The following is a 21589-nucleotide window of genomic DNA, read 5'->3' on the forward strand; positions in this document are numbered from 1 at the left end:
CTAAGGTAGTTGTACACCCCGATTTGAACACAATCATTACCAGAAGCTCTAATAGCTCTTAACGCTGCAGAATGCCCGAGCTCCAGAGACTGGATAAAGACCTCTGTCTGTTTCCTGCCGCCATCAAATGTGATCTAGAAGAGAAAGTAAAACTACAAGTGAGACAACCCCATTCTTGCTTCCAGCTCAAAGGCTCTCAGATTTTCTAAGCAAAACATTAAAGTGGACCTGTCACCTACACCCATTGGTGGCAGCCATTTTGTAGGCGGAACCAGTTTGCAGCCTATCAATTTTCAAAGCACCAGTAGCATCACTAAGGTACTGCATGATTTATCTTCATGAGGTTGAGAGACTTTACAACACTAACTCCAAATGACAGCTGTCAGAGACAAACTACTGTGAGGATTCACAACCCTAGCTCCAGATGGCAGCTGTCTGAAAACAATTACTGTGAGGATTCACAACAGTTGCTCCAGATGACAGCTGTCTTAGAACAAATACTGTGAGGATTCACAACACTAGCTCCAGATAACAGCTGTCAGAAACCTATTCACAATGACAGCTACAAACACCTTCTCTCAATTCCTGTAATCAGCACTCCGCTAATAGCAGCAATCTAGCTAGTCTCCTCACCTGGCCTACTGCACAGCTTTCCCTACAGCCCTTCAGTGAAAAGGACAAGTCAGTCTGAACAATTTATCCCATCTGTTTGTAACCTGAATAAAATTCCTAAATTTCTACCAAACCTTTGCAGAAACAAAGTTTTGTTTTGGGTTTGTTTGCTTGTGCTTTGAAAAAGACTTGTTTTGTGGGCCTGTACATCACGGTTCTACCGTCTCCAATCCTTTAATCTCAGCCTCTTTCCCCACTATTCTACCTTCTCCAATCAGTCTAAAATCTTTTGACTTCACTTTAAGGTGAACAAAATGTAATAAAAAAAAAAATGATAATATTTTTATTGAAAGCAAAAGAAAACAGGATAGTACAATCACAAAAAAGTATTGTACAATAGAGGTGGGTACAGAGTTTCATGTGCATAACAATAGTGAACATATTACAAGATTTTTCTCTTTTTATGTACATAAACATAGATGAAGAAGGGCTACAGGTAAGTAAAGGGGGATTATTTAAAAGGGTCTGTAAAACCTCATTATAGTGTTCTGTGCTGAGCACAGGGATGCGCTGTATCATTGGAGTCTCTAAATGTCATTTCAGATTACCGTAGCTGAACAAGGAACTCTTTACTACACCTTGAATCACAAGATACTAGAGAGCAATGGAGGACACAATGAAGAATGTGCAGTGTGATGTGGTGCCTATCTAACTAACAAGCACCTCAGTATGTATAGACACAGAAAGCAAAAAAATATTCCCTTCTATATATACTATATGATCCCTTTAATGTGCAACCATCACCTAGGCACAGCGAATGCAGCCATTATGTGGGCTGAAGCAGTGTTTATGGGAATGCAGACTATCATTGTGGCTTGAGGCACTGATCTAAGACATATTAGGATTAGCGGTATTACAGAGAGAGCATTGTTACCTCAGCTTGGTACAACTGTAATAGCAAGGACCGTGTGGCAAACCGGCAATAATACAGCACCATGTCGGCAAGAATGGGCATTTTTGAGTTTTCTGCGGAGTCGTTCTCAGGTGTGGACCGCTGCAGGATAAGAATGAAAACATAGATTATCTTTAGGTGCACTGGATAAAACAGCCTGTGCCTCTCAGTATTCTGACTTTCTAGCCAGTAAATTATAATACAAAAACTCAGGTTTGTTCTATCTTCCACACAAGCGGATGAGGCCTTAGTTACCGATGTACAAAACTCGGAGCTGAGTAGGTCATGGACACCTACATGGCAGAGGTAGATGTACACAATCTTTACAGTTTCTGATGCAAGTACTGTCCACACACTAAACTGTGTTCCAATATGTTCCAGTATTTAACTCACAATATTTATTCTTCCATCATTTAAACTTCTTATGGAGACAAATTAACAAGTCGGAATTGGTTACTATAACTTTGACTTATTTAAGACCTAAAAATTAATATGGGTTGAGTCACATTTGCTTTTCACTTCAAAATTATGGCAGCCTCTAGTATAGCCTTTCATGACATAGTATTACAGTTTAATGTGTCATCTACAGTAGAAGGTGACATAGTCCAATACAGTTGACTGTGTCAAGGGCATGGTGACCTTGAGTAGAGGTACTGATGGGGAGTGTAGGCTGGTGCCTATGAAGTGAGGACCTTGTTTCTGCCGCCCCTGGTATTCTATCACTTCAACTAGTAGTAGAAACGGCCCAGAATAGCATGTACATATCCAGTGTACTGGAGGCACAGATAGCAACCCTTCCTTTGTAGAAGCAAGCCATGACAAGAGGATTATCAAGGGTTAGGGAGCAGAGGCAAGGGCATGTACAAGACAAGTTGAAGAGACCACTAAAATACCAGGTTGGGAAAATAGATTAGGTGGAGGAGCAATAGTTTAAAAAAAAAGAAAAATGAATATTATAAAAATTGCAATGGGGTCTGTACAATGGAACGGGCTTCTTGTGATTAATTGTGATTGCACGGTTAATTCTCAGTATTTGTTTTTCTGTATATATGGACAACCAAATACAGCAAATCCTATAGTAATTTTAACAATTATACCATTCTTGTCATAGTCTTGGGTTACAGCATGGTGATGAGGCTGTGTAGGGCATGATTAAAAGAAATGTGTGGACAAATAATTTAACATGGTACGTCCACGAACGACCCTAAATCATGAATTATTTTGCCATTTTTAGTTGATTTTGTAACAAAGTTTTATTACCAGCAAAAGTACTGTGCTATTCTGTCAGTGAATTACTTAGATGCCTCACACATCGGCCAGTATTTCTATTTGTTTTGTAGTAATTACCTGACATAGAACGGAGGTGGAGAGATCCATCAGACCCAAGATGTTACGCTTGTACCAGGGGTCCAATATCCCGATGTAGTGAGAGATGTCATTAGTGCTTTCCTCATCTCCTGACACATCCTAAGGGGACATTGGGACATTTAATGAATAGCCATTTATGAACAATGCAATGATATCCCATGCCTTTTTACAACATATATTTCTTTTTCACTTCACTGTTACCACACCTTTTCCCCCCTCACCTATTACCGGTTTGCCCAGTCTAATCACATGTCCAACCCAAATCGCAAGTCATGACTGGAATGAGTGAATAAAATCACCCTGTTAGTATATTTGTGCAATTGGTTTCCTCCTATTATCAAATTTACATTTGTATATCTTTATATTTTCCAATAGTTTTATACACGTATATACACTATTATTGCAGAGTTGAATTCTTTATTTTGTGTAGAAAAAACAGGATATGTTGGCAGTTGAAAATTATGAAGCTACAGTTGAATTCACTTACTTGTCTGCCTAAATTTTAATAATGCAATTTCTATGGTCAAAGCATTATGTAATATATATATATATATATATATATATATATATATATATATATATATATATATATATATCATTGCCACCCAATTAAAAAATAAATGAGTTAATAAATAATAAATAATGGAGACCATCAGTCATCATTAAACCAATGACAAAAGGCTATTCGTATAGTTTTACTATACACTAAAGCTTGTAAATGAATATGCAATATCTATAATATATTTTTCCTCATATCGCTATTATTCTGTTTTATCTCATTTTACAAAACTTGAGATTTAAAATAATTCTTACAAGGTGGATACTTTGGCTAATTGCATGTCAGCCTTGGTCACGTACCAAAAGACACTAATACCTCCACTTATTTAAATTAATTTATTTTCAATTTTGTGACAATGCCCCACCCAAAGTGACTTGCTGAACCCAATGATTTGCACCTTGCTTTTGACACTTTTAATCAGTATCCAGCATTGATTTGAGATTTTTAGTAGAAATCAGTAGTTGATATCACTAATGTTTATAATGCATGGTTTAATCTTTTCTATTATACAATGTATTTAGCATGTTACACGTGTTATAATGTGTAAGACTATTAAACTCAGAAGAAAGTACAGCATTTAGTAGAGCTGCCATATGAATATACTAACATCACCTCCTGCTATTTGGCATTCCCGACACCTATATATCCACACTTCAATCCATACTAAATGCTGCTGCAAGACTGATACTTCCTATCTCACTGCTCCACATCTGCTGCACCACTTTGCAAATCTCTACACTGGCTCCCTGTGTCCTCCAGACTCAAATTCAAATTACTCACCCTTACCTACAAAGTCCTCAACAACAACACCCCTGCATACATCTCAAATCTTATATCAAAATACTCCCCCTCCCACCCTCTTAGATCTACCTCTGACCTGCGCCTTGTACCGTGTCTGATAACCAGGGCCGCCGAGAGGGGGGGGGAGCGGGTACAGTTTACCCGGGCCCGGCCATGCCAGGGGGCCCGGGCCGGGCCCTCGCTGCTAATTTCTTTTTTTTTTAATTTTCTCTTTTGCGATATTTTTTTTAAACTTTTTTTTACTATTTTTCCCGTGGGGGGTAGGGGGGGGGGGAGGGTTCTTGGGTTTCTTGGAAGCTGGAAGAAAAAAAACCCAGAAAAAAACCAATACTCACGTGATCGCGCAGCGCCGTGTCCCTCCTCTCCTCTTCTCCATTCACACTGACTGCCGGGCGTGACGTCATCAAGTCACGCCTGTCAGTCAGTGAGGAGCGCCACAGGCAGCATGAAGAAAGAAGACAGAAGAGGAGACAGAAGAGAAGAAAAGAAAGGAAAGAAGTTGACAAAAGGTAAGTAAAGAAACGGAGAGGCTAGGGGAGGAAAACAGAGAGGGACAGTACTATAAAGAAAGAGGAGAGAGGAACAGAGGAGGAAAAAAAAGTGGGAGAGGGGAACAGAGGAGGAAAAAAAGGAGAGAGCCACAAAGTAATAAAAAAAAAAATTGGGAGAGAGGAACAGAGGAGGAAAAAAAGGAGAGAGCCACAGAGGAATAAAAAAAAATTGGGGAGAGAGGAACAGAGGAGGGAAAAAAAGTGGGAGAGAGGAACAGAGGAGGGAAAAAAAGTGGGAGAGAGGAACAGAGGAGGGAAAAAAAGTGGGAGAGAGCAACAGAGGAATAAAAATTGGGAGAGAGGCACAAAGTAAAAAAGAAGGGGGAAAAGCAGCATGGAGGTCGCAGTGTGAGCATAAGGGGGTACAGTGTAGTTGTGATGAAGGGGCACAGTATTGTGTGTGTGATGGCACAGGGGGCTTGTTGCAATGTAGTGTGTGTGAGGTAGGTGGCGGCTAATTAATGGGCGCTATTTTGTTTGTAGGGTGATGGTGAGGCAATTTAATAGTGGGGACTATTAATTTAAGATGGGGTGGTTTGGGGGCTATTGAATCTTGGGGTGAGTTTAGGGAGAATGAGGTCTATTTATTAAATGTGACTATGAATTAGTTAATGGCAGTGATGGTTGCGGGAAATAGGTATTGCTGGGGCTGTTTGCAGGAAGGGAAATAGGTTTATTTATTAAATGTGAATAGTATTATTTTAATGTTGGGGCTGGAGGAAGGCCTAATTATTAATCGTGGGTGCTATTGATTTAACGCCGGGGCTGGCTGTAATTTTCTAAATGTAGCCATTTTTTTTTCAAAAAAGGTCCTTCAACATTTCTGGATCCAGACAAGCCACAACTAAAGAAACCAGCAGCCACAGGTGGAGAAAGTGAGAAGAACAGGTAGGAGAGAGCAGCACAGTGTGTGAAATGTTGTGATTCTAGTAGGGACAATACCAATTTTTGGTGAATGTTGTGCCCAATGTAAGGTGTAGGCCAAGACTGAACTGTTTGTGTACACACTGCATTATTTGTATACTACACTGTGGTGGTAGATGTCCTGAAAGTCAGGAGTGCTTGAACATATGCGACGCTCCGGCGAATTGAGAGCCTAGTGGCTTTGATGTTAGCCACGCCCCAATGGCACGTTTGCCACGCCCCCAAATGCATGACCACACCTCCCCAAAAATTTGCACCGCCGTTTGGCTAGCCACGCCCCTGAATGTATGACCATACACTTAATTTTTTTTGCGTCGCAAAAATTTTTGGGGCTTACTTGACTATGAGGGGGGGCCCCATGAATTTGTTGTACCCGGGCCCTGAATTCTTCTTGGCAGCCCTGCTGATAACCACCTCTCACTCCCGCCTACAAGACTTCTCCTGTGCTGCTCCCCACTTATGGAATTCCCTACCACGCTCAGACTTTCCCACAGCCTTCAAATCTTCAGATGCTCTTTAAAAACCCATCTCTTTTTTAGAGGTGACCTTATCCTCGACAACACTATTTACACTAATGCACCCTCACAACTATCCCAATCTCCACTCTGAGCCACATTTGCTCCTCTTGTTTCAGCTGTGCCCTCTTCCCTTTAGAATGTAAGATCTCTTATGAGCAGGGTCCTCCATACCCTTTGTTTTCATGTCTCCATTCATTTTGTCTGCCTTGTTTGTTCTTGTTTTCTGTATGTCCTGTTTTATGTATGTTCTTGTCTTCCCTACTCTACGGCACTGCGGAGCACTGTGGCGCCTTACAAATCTACGGTAATAATAATCATAATAATAATCACCTCTGGGGTGGACCGTCCAGATGGGCTGGGAGACTTTAAAGGGGAGTCGGGGCTTGTCAGTGATATTAACTGAGAAGGACTGTTCCTCTTCACTGGGACATAGTACAGCTGCAGCTTAAAAAACCTTGTAAGTAAAGGACAGTTACTTTCCTTTAACCTGTAATAGACAAAGTAGCAGGAGAGAAATGGGGTAATTCCCATCAATGACAAACTATACCTACATAAACAACAGGCACACAGATATCTACCCAAATGATGCCCACACTCACCTTAGATTGCTATAAGCCCTCGCTAGTTTTCCAGAAATTCTATCAGAACCGAACACCACAACCCTCAATGTGGAGGCTTTGGAGTCCTCATTACAGCTCAGAAATGGTCTCCTTTTCAAGGCCAACTTCTGGTTCTGTTGAATTTCCCAGATATGGGCACCGAGGGCATGCTGAGGAAGTGACTGAGATCTCTTAGACCGAGCTGGGACTCTTCTCACCTGAGGGTTACATAAGCTACCAGCTCGTCTCAATGGGAGATTCTGCTGCAAGCTGGAGACAGAGCCAATCACTGAAGTAGGGGAATTACTGAGGTCAGTCTTCTGTCGGCTTTTGGACAGATGGTTCCTGGATTTAAAGAGTTTACATAACTTATGGGTAAATTTGCGATTGACCCTTTCTTCCCGACACTCTGTCTTGTCCAATGTCTCCTGGGAACTGTCATCACTATCTTCCATATAACCACTGTCTACGCAACTGGAGAGGTTTGAGACAAATGACAAAGAGTGGTTGGTAATGTTGGCCATGGTAGTATCCTCCTGAACATTGCTTGGTGTGCTCCAGTACACGTAACGCCTGGACTGATTAGAGAAAACAGAATCTCTTTGGTGGTTAGCATTATTAATATCCTCTTCCACCTCCTCTAATTCTTCCTCTTCGTCATCATCATCATCATCTTCCTCATTTACTTCATACTCCGGAGGAAGATAAGTTGATCTAGTGTTTCCTTCATTTAAAATGATATTATTCAGAACATCTGCCAAACCAGAAGACAGTTTAATATTAATCATCTGACACAAAATGAGAATTAAGTTTTGTGGATAGTTATATATCAGTTAAATGCCAGATGTGTGTTGATATATGAATAAAGGCAAACAAGACATTTTGGAGAAGTTGTGTTTAATTAGCAGTGATTGCTTGGTGGTGGTAATAGTCAATGGTTAATTTGAGACATTACAAGAATACAGTAGTGGTTATATTATAGCGCACACATTGGAGTAAAATGAGTGATTTAAATGTGGAGAAGGAGGACTGTGTATGATGATGGTGATATAAAGCTAGTGTAGTCAGATAGGGGAAGTTGTGGTGCTATAATGTCAGTAGTCAGATCGAGAGGAGGAAAATGTATTGTGATATAAAGTCAGTGGTCATGTAAGGGAAGGACAGTATATCTTACGATATAAGCAGTGGTCAGGTAGAACAAGGGTAATAATTATGGTAACATGAAGTCAGCGGTCAGATAGGCGAGGTGGGAATAGATGTGATATAAGTTCAGTGGTTAGGTATAGAAAGACAAGTATATGTGGTGATATGTGGTCAGGTAGGGGAGGCATAGTAGTTGTGATAATATAAGGTGAGTCATCAGGTAAGTGAGGGGAATTAGTCATATATAATCAGTGGTCAGGTAAGGAGAGTAGTTGGCGTGATATATGGTCAGTTGTAAGAATCTAGATCTACAAGTTGTGACAATGAAGGTGAGTGATCTGTTACAGTAGGTGAAGTAGTTGGTGATAAATTAATGTAATATATGAGAGGGATACAAATAGACAGACAGATAGATATATAGACAGATAGTCCGACGGATAGGTTTCACTTTCTTACCAAAATTGTCCTGATCCCAGCTATATGTGTAACATTTGGCCACTGGCAAAGAAATTGGTCGGAAATGGGCTGCAGAAATAGGCCCTAATTAGAAACATAAGTAGAAATTACTTGTATGTTTAATGAGGAATCACTATCCATCACTTGCACAAATAAAGAAGCAGTGCAAGTATGCATTTATGTGGTTTGTAAACGAACCTTGTTCAATGGTCATTTAAGTATATGGATTGGTGCATGTGCCTATACACACCTACCTTAGTTTGAACTTCTTTGCATATAGAGACATATGTAATGCTTGTCTGTATGAAACAAACTTCATGCATCCGACTTGTTTTTAGACAGCTCTAATATAAAAAAAAAACGCACCTGTTTTCTCCCCGAGTAGACTGGCTTGCTCCCCAATTTCCTGCAACTTGTCCTTCAGCCACTCCCTATTTTTCACTATGTTGCTATCATGGACTGCATCCTCTAAAGCCTCTGTCAAGCCAGCAAAGATGATTTCAAGTTCTTCTAACGTCTTAGACTGGAAAAAAGCAAGAGCTATAAATTATCACCCAAACAGCTCAAGGCTATAGATTAATAATGTTCTGCAGGAAGACAATGGGAATAATATTATAATAACTCATGATAATTAGGGGCCTGATTCATTAAGGATCTTAACTTAAGAAACTTCTTATTTAAGTCTCCTGGACAAAAAACATGTTACAATGCAAGGGGTGAAAAGTAGTATTCTGTTTTGCACATAAGTTAAGTACTGACTGGTTTTTCATGTAGCACACAAATAACTTTAAATTTTAGTGTACAAATAAGCTATCAAGTATTTGTGTGCTACATGAAAAAACAGTCAGTATTTAACTTATGTGCAAAACAGAATACTACTTTTCACCCCTTGCATTGTAACATGGTTTTGTCCAGGAGACTTAAATAAGATACTTCTCAATTTAAGATCCTTAATGAATCAGGCCCCAGATCACCAAAAACTCAATAGCTTGTAAATGTGTATTGATTCATACAGATGGCCGGAGTGCTTACTCAGGAAACATGTTCAGTCAACGCTAAAAGAGGATAAGTCATAGAGACTGTAAAAAATTTGCTTCTAAAATTTAGTTTGGAATCCTTATAAAGTTTTTAAAAGAGTTGACAACAGAGAAGAAATGGAAATGAATGAAGGATCGTGAGGGTTGCATATAACACGAATGACAGATTTGGGAGGTCCTTTGATAAACTCACACTGGTTCCTAGTGAAATGATAGGCTGTATTCTTATGATTATTGGCCTCCACATTGCTGTTAGACGTTTGAGCTTGTCACACCTACCTTTAGTGCATTTCCTATGGCAGTGATCTGTGGGGAGGGTCCCAAGATGGCTTGGTACTGATGCTGGATAAGAGAAATGTAGGTGTTCTCTGTACTTTGCTCTGTGTTGCTCAGATGGTCGACGACTGAAAGAAACTCTTTAGGCAACTCCAATGGGTTCACCAAGAGAACGGTACTACAGGAGAATGAAAGTGTTTAGGACATTAAATTAAAACACTATGCCTTGCTACTATACTTTAGTGATAGTTTGACCACTAAGAGGAACTTTGCTACCTAAGGATGATGTGTCATCTTACCCTGGCAGAGCGATCAACATACAATTATGCAAGGAAATAAAACAGTCAGTGCTTGCTGGGCATTGTAGTTCCACAACAGGTGGCAAACTATATTATAAGTATTCACTCTGATATAGCTGTAACTAAATAGCCACCAAGGCAAAAAGTAAGAGGCATAAAAGATTAGGATTACAACAGTTTTATAACAGTTAATTAAAATCTCTGTACAACGCTGCGTTATTTAGTGGCACTATATAAAGAAATAGATGATGATGATATAACACTAGACGTGATGGCATTAAGAATTAATGTACTTGGTATATCTCTATGTTTACCACATTCTCCTGAGGATCTGTATCTGTCAATTAGGAAAATAAGGTGAGACAGATAGCAAATAAATGTCTCCTTAGCAGCACCTGTAACCTTGCAGTATTTCATGTGGACTAAAATCCTTGCATTGTGCACTTAATCTCTGTATTGCACATTACCATTTACTTTGCAGTTGGTCCATGTACCACAAGATGGTAGTGTTTAACACTGCAATACCAACATATGAATATAATTTCCAGGAAGTCTAGTGCAAGTCAGGTGCGAAGCAATATGGTGCATTCTAGACAGACATAAGAAGCTACATCTCCCAGTATGACATGACCACTGGATATTCTTTTACATACCATCATATTCATCAATGCTAACTTCTCCAGAATACAGACTAAAAATTATATTAAGAGGGAAATTCAATTAACCGCGAGGTCCCGTAATGTGTCTCTGGAACAGTCTGTGGAGACATCGCCTCATAGTTTGTTTCTGATCCTATAGAGAATGTGTCCGTATTAGCTAATTGAATTTCCCCCTAAGAATTGCTTTCAGCACACAGAACAAAAAAAGTTGCACTGTGCATTCAGGTTGGTATTTCTAGAAAAGCTGTCTTAGGCCTGGAACTGTACTCTGCTCTTTCAAAAAAAAAAATATTTTGTATATGAATAATGTAACGTGCACATTCGTATAACCATTTAACTGTTGTATTGCTTAGCATGTATTTATTTTACAGATTCATGCTGTGGGGTTCAGAAACTTGGAGACATAGCATTGCACATGTTTTCCTGCTCGATTACATTCTATTGAAGTTAATGGAGAAGGAACTGACGTCGACATTGATGGAGCAATATATATATTATTTTTTTTTTCAATGTCACTTTGTTACAAATAATACTATTTTTGTCTAATGATTTTTTCTTTTTATCTTTTTATGTAGAAAATAGTCATTATTCCCTAATCATTTTCATTGTGTTTTTCACTGGATTTATTCCATCAGAAACTGACTTTGCACCATTTTTTCTTTTACTTATCCATTTTTCTGATCCCTACAGTTTCTGGTGTTGGGTAGTTTCACCTTGTATAAACAGATGTTAAAAACTATAGAAATATGCAACAAAATGAGTCCAATGCATTAACTAAAATGTACCAGTGGTTTATAAATAGACCCTTAAGATCTAAAGTGGAATTAGCCTTTAAGGCATCACCAAAATCCGTAGAACACTATTGTACTCACACAATGCTGGGTAGGGAGGATTTTGTTAAGAGACCCTGTTCTGCCCTCACCAGGCGCTGGTAGGAGATTCCTGCAGACAAGGAAATTATGTGAGTTAGATATTTGAAACGGGATCATGCACAATAAACAGTCTACACTAGGTTGTGGTTGTGCTTTATGGCCTTTGTATAGGCTATTTGGCAGTGTTCTCTTGCTGCATGCTTATCATTTAGTGTAAGCCCAACAGACCAGAATCTCTAATTATACTAGTAGATTGTAGAATGTTGGCTGCAAATATAGACCTGCGTTCCTATCTAGTTTGCCCAGTTTACTTATTATTGGTATCAGGACAGACGTATCTATTGGAGATAGGTTGTTTTTTTTCATTTTGCCCTGTACATCCAGGGCCGGATTAACCGCAGGGCTTTACGGGCTATAGCCCAAGGGGCCTCGGGCAGCTGGGGGGCCCCTAGGAAATATCTGCCGGCGGCAGATATAGATATATATATAAATATATATGTCCAATCCGATATTACTGGGGGCCCCCAGTACTATCAGATTGGGCATTGACAAATGGGGGCCTCAGAGTACCCCTAGCCCAGGGGCCTACAGTATTTTAATCCGGCCCTGTGTACATCAAAGGGTTACCGTTGCCAGCTTATGCATCTCGTATGTATATACATTATCTGCAAAGACTAGCCGGGCAAAGTGGTAAGTCAACCGTCACCACCTCAGGCCAGGATCACAGTATGGCTCAGCTGCCCTGGCAATATTTATTGTTGTAAAATTGAGGCAATAACTGATTTTTCTTCTTTTATCTCCGCGATTGTGATTCTACAGATAAATAAATGGAAAGAATATATGATTTTTGCACAATGTAACAATGTATGGATCAGGGTCTTCTGCAGAGGGAGATACCTGGTGCTTTCTGCTCTTCGCTAATAAAGCTGAGGACCTCCTGGTAAATGTCACAATAAGGAGTTGGCCAGGTCAGAAAAACATGGAATGTCTCAAAGGCTTTAGAGAGAAGGTCGCAGTCTTCAGGAATCCAAGGAGCCTGCAATACACAGCCACATGAAAACCAGTCACTTTACAGTTACATCAAAGTACATTGTGGTGCCTTCTGAAAACCCATCTACAGTCATATTGACATACAAGTTAACCCGTGCATGATACTCATGCATTCTAGTCAAATCAAGCTACTTAAGGTGTTAAAAAGGTTCTTGTCATCTTCATCTTCATCGCCACACACACACACACACACGCCGCTAGGCTTTTATATATTAGATAATGCTAAGAATTTAGCAGGTCAGTGTAGTATATAACTCCGTCCAGCAGGTGGCGCTGCAGCTTGAACACTCTGTCACCCGGTAGTTTTTTACACACACACACACACACTAACACAGCATGTGTGTTCATGAGGTAAAATTACCTCACGAAAATGAGTTTGAGCCCTCAACTCGTAAATTTAGCCTTTACTACCCCTCCCACGGGGGGAAGGGGGGGATAATGGAAGTTAACTGACTTCACTATTATAATTTTTTTGTCAAATAATGTCAGTATACCAAATTTCAGGTCAATTGGATGAGCCCTTTCTGAGAAAATAGTTTTTTCCACACACACACGCCGCTAGGCTTTTATATATTAGACATTGTAAAGCCTGCCGGCTTCATATATATCTACATCTATACATGTTTTGTGGGAACAGCCATGGGCAGGGCCGGTGCTAGGGTCCTTGGCGCCCTAGGCACACTTTCACAATCCGCGCCACCCCCTCCCCCCAGGCACACTTTCACAATCCGCACCCCCCCCCTCCCCACATCTTTCCTTACCTTTACTTGCCGCCATAAAGCTGCTCCTCTCTGCTCCGCCTCCTCCCCTCCACTCACTGACACTGTCGGGCCGTGATGATGATGTCACGCCCGACAGTCAGTGAGTGGAGGGAAGGAGACGGAGCAGAGAGGCGGCGGTGGTGATCCATAGCCCCTTCCCCCTCCCCGTGATTTTATCGGAAGCTGTAAATGTAAATGTATCCTGAAAATGTATCTATTGTGGTTTGGAAAATAACCTGCCGTGTTTTAAATTGGCCACACACACAGAGTAATCCATATATCTGATCTGTCTGGGCTGAGTCACACACAGGGCAACGATCAATAATGACCAAATTGTCAGACCAAATCTGTATGATACCACCTGCCCCTTACTGATATGTGGGTGGATGTACATGTGCATTTATTGGAGGCAAACACTGGCAGGTACATGATCATGATGTTGCTCTCTGTCATTCATCACAATTGCACCTACGAGGAATAGGTCAGAATTCTTTATCTGAGAGAGCCATGCTTGTAAACAATACCTTACTAGGATAAATTAGATCATATTTGTTTGTTTCAGAGTACAAATCTATACTGTGTGTACGTTCATCATATGACACGTGTAGTATCAGTACACAGCATCCTCTTCCAAAAGGACTTTTGAATCCTCACACGAGTGGGGTTATAAAGTGACTTGTTCCATCTTATGGAGTATTAAGACTACGGGGTATATTTACTAAACTGTGGGTTTGAAAAAGTGGAGATGTTGCCTATAGCAACCAATCAGATTCTAGCTATGACTTATTTAGTACATTCTACAAAATGACAGCTAGAATCTGATTGGTTGCTATAGGCAACATCTCCAATTTTTCAAACCCACAGTTTAGTAAATATACTCCTACAAGTCTAATAAACAGCCATATCTGGTGTCCATTCTAATATGCTTGCAGACATATATCTGGTTACCAGATATAGCTATGCATGTTAGCCTTGTCACCAGATAAGACTCTGCATATCAGATTGATCACCAGATATGATTCTGCATATTAGACTGGATACCGGTTTAGGATCTGTATGTTAAAGTGGCGCATTCCTGGCTATGCATGTTAGGCTAGTGGATAATAAGCAGCGTCTTATGTGATGCTCAGTCTAACATGCAGTGCCCAGGGGCAAAAGCAGGATTTGTAGAGAGGGGTTTCCACACCACGCCACCAGTGCTCGTGACCAGCATGCATGGGGCGTGGCTATAATATTAGATAGTGCTTGGCTGTTCTCCAACTCTTCCTATCTCTATAATATACATGGGCAATGCTGCGTGCACTAGTGTTAGGTGCACACAGCTCTCCCTTTTCAAGCAGAGCCGTGTCAAGTGGGGGAAGGGTCCAGTCACCTCAATTATACAGTGCCCCAGGCTTGGAGGGGGTTTCCAGGCACTAGGTAACCCCCCCTCGGTTTGCCTATGGTGCCATATACGATACCCAGTCTAATATTCAGAACCATATCTGGTAACCAGATTGGTATGCATAATAATATCATATGGTCATTCTATTATGCAGAGCCTTGTCTGGCGACCAGTCTAAAAATGCATAAACATATCTGATGCCCAGTATAATATGCAGACCCATATCTAGTGCCTCACTGTAATATGGAAATACATATCTGGTGCCCAATTTTAACTGTAGAATCTCATTTCTATATATATGTCTAGTATGCAGAGCCCTAACCTGCAGGACCATACCTGGTGACCAGTCTAACATGCAGAGGCTTATTAGGTGCCTAGTCTAACGTGAGGAGCCTTATCCGGTGGCAGGGGAGGGCTGGCAAATTTTAGCCCGGGGGGGGGGGGCAAGTCTTGACTCAGCAGCCTACCAGGAACATTTTAAAGGAAAGAAAATACAGGTGGCCCAGTGACCCAGCCCAAAGTATCCCACAATGCAACTGGCCCGGGGAGCAGATGCCCCCCTGCCCCTGTCCGGTGGCCACTCTGTGCCAAGATAGGGCCTATTTTTAGTTTTTTAAAGAAACCCAAATAATAATGAAGGTAGGGGGATACCCTGTTGCTCGGGGACCTGGGCAACTGTCCATAGAGCAACACGTTGGCTTAGTGGTTAGCACTTCTGCCTCACAGCACTGAGGTCATGAGTTCAATTCCTGAGCATGGCCTTATCTGTGTCGAGTTTGTATGTTCTCCTCTTGTGTGCGTGGGTTTCCTCTGGGTGCTCCGCTTTCCTCCCACACTCCAAGAACATACTGGTAGGTTAATTGGCTGCTATTAAATTGCCCTTAAGCTATCTCGGTCTATGTGTCTGTGTATGTTAAGGTATTTAGATTGTAAGCTCCAATGGAGCAGGGACTGATGTGAATGAGTTCTTTGTACAGCGCTGCGGAAATAGTGGCGCTCTATAAATAAATTGATGTTGATAGAGCAGCCATGATTTCTCCTATGATTAGCATGTTAAGAAGGATACAAAATTTAGATCCTTCTGATGGCCAGATTGGGGCTTCTTTTGCTGAATGTGGGCTCGGCATAGAAAAATTAGACTGTCAGGGCATGGAAATTGTACCATTTTGGTGACTTTCCCACAGCAAGCGACTGATTATTACATGTTTGACACGTGAAATAAATACAGCACTGATTAAGTTTAATTCAGCATAATTTGCCAACTAATACTCATGTTACTAACTACAAATAGGCTGAGGAGTCCTTTATGGAGAAACAAAGTGAGCTTGTATTTTTTTTGCAATATACAGGTAGAATTAAAGAGAAAATAAATCTTATTTGTCCTGGTAAATGTTGCATAATCCAGGGTTTCCCAAACCCAGTCCTCAGGGATCCCTAACAGTGCAGGTTTTCTGGATCACATGTGACATAATTAGGACCACCTGTGGATCTGTTACAATGTGTCAGTTAGTAATGAATACACCTGTGCTCCAGCAAGGAGATATGGAAAACCTGCACTGTTGGGGAGCCCTGAGGACTGGGTTTGGGAAACCCTGGCATAATCTAAGAAATAGGGAAGAACATAACAAACAACAGATACAAAGCACTAAACACATGACTCTCAACACATGGCTTCATGGCAGGCAGCAATACTTTCACATGTGCCCAATTGTTTGTCAAACTTCTTACCAAGAGAACAGCAAAGTGAAACATCAGAGCAAGAGGAGTGAGAAGGTCGTACTCGCATTTTTCCTGGGCCTGTGGGAAAAAAAGCAGAATTTCAGCTACACAGAGTCCTCCAGGTTATTATCTGTAAGGGCAGCTGGTGATTGGCACCTCTAATCTCAGAATACAGTATTCCAACAAGTTGTGTGTTGGAAGAGCTTGTCTTGGGCCATGCCAAGAGGAGCTCATCCAGATTAAGTACCATGATTGGCCCATTGTAAAAGCAAGCCTTCAACTATCCTCTTATAGGGCCTGAATTCATTAAGGAACTTAGGCAAGGATTTGAGTACGTTTTCTTACTTAAGTTTTCAGAACAAAACCATGTTACAGTGCAAGGGGTGCAAATGAGTTTATTATTTTGCACATAATTTAAATACTGGCTGTTTTTTTCATGTAGCACACAAATACTTGATAGCTTATTTGTACACTGAAATTTAAAGTTTATATTTGTGTGCTAGTATTTAACTTATGTGCAAAATAATAAACTGATTTGCACCCCTTGCATTGCAACATGGTTTTGTCCATACCATATTTTTAAGTAAGAAAACTTACTCAGAATTCTTGCCTAAGTTCCTTAATGAATCCGGCCCATAGATTTTTTTTATTCTTAGCTAAGGTGGGCAGTGCTCTCCTGCCATCTGTGTTGGCACAGAAAATACACTAAATACTTGTCAGCTGCCATGATATGACAGGGTTAGTTCCTGTTTTCGATGCTATGCCCTCTTTTCATCAACACTGTGCAAACTGCTCAGTACCGTGTCTCTTGTTATGCTCAGTGTAATATCCAGTTTTTGTTGTTATTCTGTATGTATGGGAAACTGCTCAGTACTACTTCTATCATACTGCATGCTGAGTGTAATTATCAGTGTCAGTGTCTTATTTCTTGTGTAAAGTTTGATTTCTGTTATAATTTTATTTGTATGAGCATTTACTCACTACTACTTATCTTGTTCTGTTTACGGAGTACAATTTTCAGTGTTGATTTAGCCGAGTAGTTATCATACAACAGAACTGCAATTTACATGGCATGTTTCCCTGGAACGTGAGTATTTGGATAAATGATGGTGTTACTGTACGGCTCAGCACTATATAATCTAGTAGTGACAGTAAACACTTGTACACTGATTTTGATACCCTATTGTGTATCTATAGTTTATGTGGTGACCCTGGGGGGTAATTCATGTCACCTGTCCTGATTAATTACATCCATGCTGCTTATTATGAGTTGAAAGTTTGGGAAATAAAGCTTTCTTCCTGCAGTGCCCCCTTGTTTGTCCAGCAGTCTCATTGTTATTGGCCTAGGTTTGGACAGGAGAGTAAACTCAGGAAGCCGGATCTCTTCCCCCGATGTCCACAGCTTCTATTCATGCTGCAGATGTCACAGAATCTCTTTTCCCGTTCACTGCAGGTTCCCACCAAGCTCCAGGGATTAGCACGTACCTGACTGACTCAGTGACTGTGACACTGCTTCAGGGCACCATTTAGGTTAGAGGGGGTCATATTAGGTGTAATGGATTTCCAGACAAACCATTTCTTATAGAGGGGATTACAGAAAAGGTGAAATTGATAAGGGGCCTTTGCAAAGTAACCACAAAGCGTGCATCTGAGGACAGGGTTATCAGTGCAATAAGAATAGCAGCAGCTCCTTTGGAAACCTTGCTCTGAGCCATGCAGGGAGTGCATTTCACAGGTATCTGGCTATAAATGGCTGGCTGGCCTAGTAACAGTAAATATGGGTGTGGTGCAAATTTAGAGTGCAGATGTGTAATTTCAATAGGGCCCTTGTGCACAGAGGGCCACACCTGTCCATGTAGGTTTTGTTAAAACATTTGACATTTGGACTGTTGGGGACTGTGGATCATTTCATAAGTAAAAAAAAAAAATCATAATCATACCGCTATATACAGCTTTGTGAGACTATATGAAAAGATGTCACACCCTATTTGAGTGACAGAAAATGGGCCTATTTGACTTTTCCACAAATCAAGGCCTGGTAAAGAGAGTCCAATAGATTTACCCAGAATTCAATTATTGCTTTCAAGATGAAACCATTTCTAATTTATTTATTTTTTAAACATTTTAATATAAACAATGTCTTTTTTCTCTTTTTTATGAAAACTATTTTGTTTCAGTTATTATGCGGTATTAACAGCAAATGAGGAAATGAACATGAGAGGAGTATTTTCAGTTATCTAATCTGGAACTGAGAATGTTGATTCCCATCATCACTGTGCAGAGTACCTGCAGGAGAATTTACCATGTGGCCAGTGATGTAATAATTATCCAACCCTGAGTTTTAGTATGGATTTCATTGTCACTTATTTCATCATGGGAGCAGCTATTTTGTAGGCTGAAACAATAAGCAGCCTATCAATTCACCAGGAACTAGTGACCACTGAAGCAATATGCACTTTGTGCCTCCCCATAAAATGGCTACCCTCACCTACAGCTGCATTACCATCTAAAATGGTGAAGATTTCAGTTTGTTGCTTTAAAATGATTGCAGCTTCTGATTGGCCCTCCTGTTCAAAACCCTCCCCCCCCCCCTGCATGTTGTCATCAACTCTCCAGTACCTGCAAGACATACACCTCCTATGTGGAGTATCTAGGAATGCCTCCATGTCTAATTATGTTGCATTTTCAGGGGACGTGCTCAGGGCCGGATTAACCATAGGGCTAACTGGGCTACAGCCCAGGGGCCTATGGCATCCAGGGGGCCCTTGAAAGTGCTCAGCAGCAGTATTGATCGGTCGGGGGCGCCCCCGGCGCGATCAGTGCTGCTGAGCACTTTCACTGCGGTCCTTCCCCGGCGCGCTGTAGTCTCCTTACTGAGGAGATCTTGTGAGTCTCACTCTCACGAGCTCTCCTCAGTAAAGAGCGTGCAGTGCACCGGGGAAGGAGGTAAGTGCCGGGGGGGAAGGGGGCTGGGGGGCGGGCAGCTCGGATCACGGTGGGGGCCCCTCACAGGGGAATGGAGGCCCCCTTAGCCCAGGGGCCTCCATTACCTTAATCCGGCCCTGGACGTGCTACACTTAAGTGAACACACCCTTACTATACTCAACTAGCATTGTCCCACCCTCCTTCGTTCCCTCTGTCCAGGGTAAGGGGCCTTAAGTCGAAGATATACCATTAGTATTTTTGCCATACACCAAGTATATGCTTTTCTTTATACTATGCATGCAAGTATTTACTTTTACAACACACTTCTCCGCCATAACTTACAAGTATTTCCTTAGTTTTCTGTACTGGTTTGTGAATGGCGATTAAGTATATCCTTTGTGCCAAAGCTTGAGCTGTGCTAAATCTATCCTTTTCCCCACCTGCTGTACTGTACTAAAATTTACTCATGGATAGCTCTGAAATAAAACCAAGTTGGCAGGTCTGTTACACATAACTGTGACACCAAAACTGCAGCTCACAATTTACCACATTCATACGGTAAGAATCCTAGTCCTTACTCACCTCTCTGGTCCTATCCAGGATCTTCTCTGCCAGTATAATATGATTGGCTGCTTCACGGTTCACCAGCTCCTCCAGACTCCAGTAATTAAGACACAGTCCTGCTGGAAGACAGATTGAACTATTGAGCAACAACTCATTAAGGCATGTGTTCACCTGTGCCCTGGTTTCCTACTACGGTTCAATTCAAAAGTAGAGCTATGGAACATTTCCTTTCATCATAAATGTCAAAAAACATAATGCTTAAGTGGCTGCTTGGAAGGGTACAAAAATAACTGGGAGATCCTGATTAACTAGTGACTTTTAGTACTGGAATGAATCTTCTGATTTGTCCCATTATTCATATAAAGTATGTCTGTTACCTAGGAGGCTGCAAGTCATTTATTTAGACTTTTGCACTGCCACATTATTGTAGAAAGATATAGGCACACAGAACATTTCTGGTATTTCAGGTACATTATTTCACACAGGGCTGGATTAAGCTTTAGGCATACTAGGCCTGTATTTAAGGCCAGCAAATGTTGAGAGGTGGATGTTTCCCTACACAACACATATGTGTAACTTTTTTATTCTTCAGCAGACAAAAATTAACCCAGTGATGAGAAATAGGAATTGAAATGTGTTTAGATGAGGTGAGAAAATACTAAAGCATAATTTAATGCTTAAATTGGACCATTTTGGAAAGTAACCCCCCGCCACATTGCCTGAATTGTGGGGATTGGCATCTTCTGCACCGTGGGATCCATGATTATATCAAGCCCTCAGAACAGAGGACACGAGTCTTAGTTGACCCCACCCCCAGCTCCATCATTATCTGAGCAGGACAAACATTGTATATTTTAGTGCTACTGTATTCTGATCTGCTACCAAATGTTCTATAACAAGTGGGGCTAGTGGATGAAGTCTACAAAGGTGTAGGCTCAATTGAGATAAAGCCATCCCTGGTCATATATCTGTATTCATATGTATTGATTAAAAAAAAAATATTTAAAAGAGTGTTATCGGTTTGTTTACCTCAATGGATTCCTCTTTACTGTCAGATGAATTCTAATTGGTGGATGATGGATTAGTGCAGCTGCAGAATTACTGAATGGTAAACACTACCACTGAGAGCTGATCAACCAGATTATATTTTGGATTATTTTGTAAAGATGTATTTATTTGTATTATTAAAGGATGTTTTGTTTTGCAAGGAAATAATATGTATTTGTTTATTGTTCCTCTTAGTAGAGTGGGGCTTTACCCTAAAGAAAAAACTTCCATCAGCAGATACAAATAGACAAACATTCTTCTAATTGTACTTCCTTCCTAGTAAATATAAAATTATTGATGCCCAGAATGTTGCAATGACTTTCTGTGTTTCCTCTTATTTATTACACTGAGTTATGGTGCCATGCAAACATGTGGAGGCACTCTAACCATTTACTGCTGGAAACAGCAAGCTGCCCACTGGCCTCAGTTGCAATATGTCTTTTAGAATAACATTGCAGACTGGTCTCCCATTCATCTGTTTTTCAGGGTTCTCGAGAATAGCTTTCAGGGAGT

At 40.8% G+C, this 21589-nt stretch overlaps 1 protein-coding gene across 2 annotated transcripts in view; it reads right to left on the minus strand.

Annotated features, from left to right (window-relative positions):
- Nucleotides 1–21589, minus strand: part of PIK3R5 (phosphoinositide-3-kinase regulatory subunit 5) — an 84739-nt gene that overhangs the window by 9170 nt on the left and 53980 nt on the right. Inside the window, exons 3-14 of one of the 2 annotated variants that reach the window (XM_075216951.1) lie at nucleotides 20048–20145; nucleotides 16550–16618; nucleotides 12524–12662; nucleotides 11627–11696; nucleotides 9800–9974; nucleotides 8850–9006; nucleotides 8484–8567; nucleotides 6885–7638; nucleotides 6616–6772; nucleotides 2912–3031; nucleotides 1547–1666; nucleotides 41–134 (exon numbers count right to left, since the gene is read on the minus strand). In XM_075216951.1, the coding sequence (XP_075073052.1) occupies nucleotides 41–134; nucleotides 1547–1666; nucleotides 2912–3031; nucleotides 6616–6772; nucleotides 6885–7638; nucleotides 8484–8567; nucleotides 8850–9006; nucleotides 9800–9974; nucleotides 11627–11696; nucleotides 12524–12662; nucleotides 16550–16618; nucleotides 20048–20145 (2037 nt within the window). Of the gene's footprint in view, nucleotides 1–40; nucleotides 135–1546; nucleotides 1667–2911; nucleotides 3032–6615; nucleotides 6773–6884; nucleotides 7639–8483; nucleotides 8568–8849; nucleotides 9007–9799; nucleotides 9975–11626; nucleotides 11697–12523; nucleotides 12663–16549; nucleotides 16619–20047; nucleotides 20149–21589 lie in introns of both variants that reach the window. The other variant, XM_075216950.1, reaches the window with a different exon arrangement.

Source organism: Mixophyes fleayi, chromosome 6 (assembly GCF_038048845.1).
Source record: "Mixophyes fleayi isolate aMixFle1 chromosome 6, aMixFle1.hap1, whole genome shotgun sequence".
In the NCBI taxonomy this organism is placed as follows: Eukaryota; Metazoa; Chordata; class Amphibia; order Anura; family Limnodynastidae; genus Mixophyes; species Mixophyes fleayi.